This window comes from Sesamum indicum, linkage group LG12 (assembly GCF_000512975.1).
Source record: "Sesamum indicum cultivar Zhongzhi No. 13 linkage group LG12, S_indicum_v1.0, whole genome shotgun sequence".
In the NCBI taxonomy this organism is placed as follows: Eukaryota; Viridiplantae; Streptophyta; class Magnoliopsida; order Lamiales; family Pedaliaceae; genus Sesamum; species Sesamum indicum.
In genome coordinates, this window is record NC_026156.1 from 4735644 (window position 1) to 4738448 (window position 2805).

General features: G+C 31.4%; 1 protein-coding gene across 1 annotated transcript in view; it reads left to right on the top strand.

Annotated features, from left to right (window-relative positions):
* Positions 2012-2805, top strand: part of LOC105175622 (protein CHUP1, chloroplastic) — a 4478-nt gene continuing 3684 nt past the window's right edge. Inside the window, 1 exon segment of the mRNA XM_011098120.2 lies at positions 2012-2805. This exon segment is cut by the window's right edge and continues 4 nt beyond it. Coding sequence (XP_011096422.2) covers positions 2299-2805 — 507 coding nt within the window. The 5' untranslated portion in view covers positions 2012-2298.

Below are 2805 nucleotides of genomic sequence, written 5' to 3' on the forward strand. Positions count from 1 at the left end.
CCACCTAATATATTAGTAAGTCAAACATGTCACCATTCATTTACCATTGTAATAATTCACTTTTCACCTCCTTTTTCATATGCACATACTATACATTAATTCATTAAATTATAACAATTTTATTTCCATGTCAACTATTTTTTCGATAGATCATTCATACTTGGATTCATATATATTTAATTTTTTGCCTTTAGTTTTGAAAACGTAGAATTAAAGGAAAAGTCGTGTAATGTTAATACTATATAAGATTTTGCTTTTCTAATTAAAAACGTAATAATCATAATTGTCATTACGAAATGTCCGAAAATGAGTTGATTTCATCGGAGTCTTGTATTGAATTTGCTTTCTCAAGGTGACAAAAAGCGAAATGAATACTATTACAAGTATAAGATAAAACAATAATAAATAGACGTCATCTTAGTGATCCCTCCACACAACCAATAAAACGTATCATATAACTTTGCATTTAATAATTTTCTCAGTGACATTTGAATAATTACATTTCATAGAAATAGATATGTCAATTTTAAATATAATTTTCATAAGAATTCATATATAAAATATGTTATTATTATTTACTGTCGGAGGATACGAACATGAAATAAATGTTTAAATTAAGCTAAAAGAAAGAATGTTAATCATATATTAATTTTTTATTTTGCTAAAATAATTATTTCGTTTCAAACTCATCACAGGAAAAGTTACAATCAAAGTTTGGTGCGATAATTATTTAGCTTCATTAAAACATGACCATAATGTTCGGATTCATTTTTTGAATATTTTGTTGTGTTTTGTGGAGATAGAGAGAGAAAAACAAAGATAAATAAGTGTGTGTTAGAAATAGTATGTATGTTTGAATTTATTTCTAGAGATAATTTAAAATAAGTATTATATTAATGTTGTGTTTTGGGAGACAAAAATTACTTTTCATTGTTAAATTATGTTTTTTTATATATATGTATGTATTTATACTAAAACTGTTAAAAACACCTAAATAAAGTGTTTTTAAATAATTATAAATATTATATATATTTTAAAAATAGTTTGAAAATGAAAACAAACATAGTGGATGTTTTTTGATCGTTCATTGTAAGGAGAGAAAGAAAATAAGAATTTCCGAATAAATGGAGATTGAGTAATTTTAACTCAATATTTGTGACATGTGTCGAAAAATTGGACCGTGGGGGGAACTCAATTGGTGCAATTCAAACCAAAATATCGCGTGAAATCAATTTCTCATGATTTGACAAGCCCACCGTTAGCAAGACCTCTCAACCCTCCCGAAAATTTAATGCAACCATTATCAATTACTTCGCAAAGAAATAACCCTCCAAAAAAATAAAAAAAATCCCACCCTCTGAACAAGCGCGTGATATACAACTGAAACATGAGATTTTTAGTAGTTTCTAGTTTGTACCTATGTTTCAAATTTCTTCATAATAAGTAATATTTTCAAATGCAATTAAATAATACAAACATAAAATAGAAAGATTTTTGTGTAGATTGACATATAATTCATTAAGTATGACTGAAATCCATTTCTAACATAAAAAATATGCAAACTTTTTCTTAAAGTTATATATACAATTGATAATTTAATAACAATTTAAAAAGTTTTATTTCCAGACATAATCAATCTGGACAATCAATTTTTGAAGTCAAGCAAAGTGCTGTAGACCAGGTTAAGACTGTCTGTTCCTAGGATTGGAGCAAAACACCAACCCTAGGTAATCCAATTTTTCTAGAATTGTTTTTTTTTTTTTCCCTAATAATTTACTCCATGCAGGTCCTAGTTAAGTAGGAAATTTTTACATGAATCCTCAATGGTTAAATTATATAATTTAAAGAAAATAATTAATTACATTATAATATTCGTAAAATCATTAATTAAATTGGATAAATATAAAAGAGTATTTGAAGAATAGTCTCTTTCTTCATTCATAAATTTTCTTTTAAAGAATAATGATTTTATGTAATAAGTATGATAATAATTGGATTGCATCAACAAAATAAAAAGTTTTGGGAAGAGGGAGAGGGTTCCTTCATTCATACTACAGTCGTCTACCATAAAAGGGCTTAGAGAGAACTACTTACTACCCCCCCCATACACACACTCTGTTTTCTACTACAGTAGTACTAAAGTGTGTTGTTTGTGTGAGAAGAATAAGTAAACAGTCAATAGAAGAGACAGTGACGCATGTAGACTCGTCTTTCTCCAACCAGATTCCCGAACCGATAGAAAGAGAGCAGCCCAAGGACGACGCAGAGTTATCTTCATTTTAAGGAGCAAATGCAACTATGGTTGCTGGCAAAGTAAAATCCGCTATGGGTTTGCAGAGATCGTCGGCCAACATTAAAACAAAGCCCGACGTCTCCTCTAAACCTCCATTCTTGGCCACGCCAAGTTCGGCCAAGCAGCAACAAGCCCAGAAGGGATCCGGCGCTGCTTTCTCTCGTTCCTTTGGAGTCTACTTCCCACGCTCCTCCGCTCAAGTCCAGCCCCGTCCTCCAGATATATCTGAACTCCTCCGCCTCGTCGAAGAGTTGCGAGAGAGTGAGTCACGATTGAAGACCGAACTGTTGGAGCAGAAACTGCTTAGAGAGTCGGTGGCCATTGTGCCTGTTTTAGAGAATGTGATTTCCAACAAGGATTCAGAAATCGAACGCTCCAGAAAGAAGATCGATTGTTTGGAAGCGGAAAACGAGAGGCTCAGGCATGAGAATGAGTTTTTACATACGGAACTGTCTAAACAGAACCACAAGTATGAGGAAAAAATAAGGTTCATGCAGGCTGAGTTAGCCGAT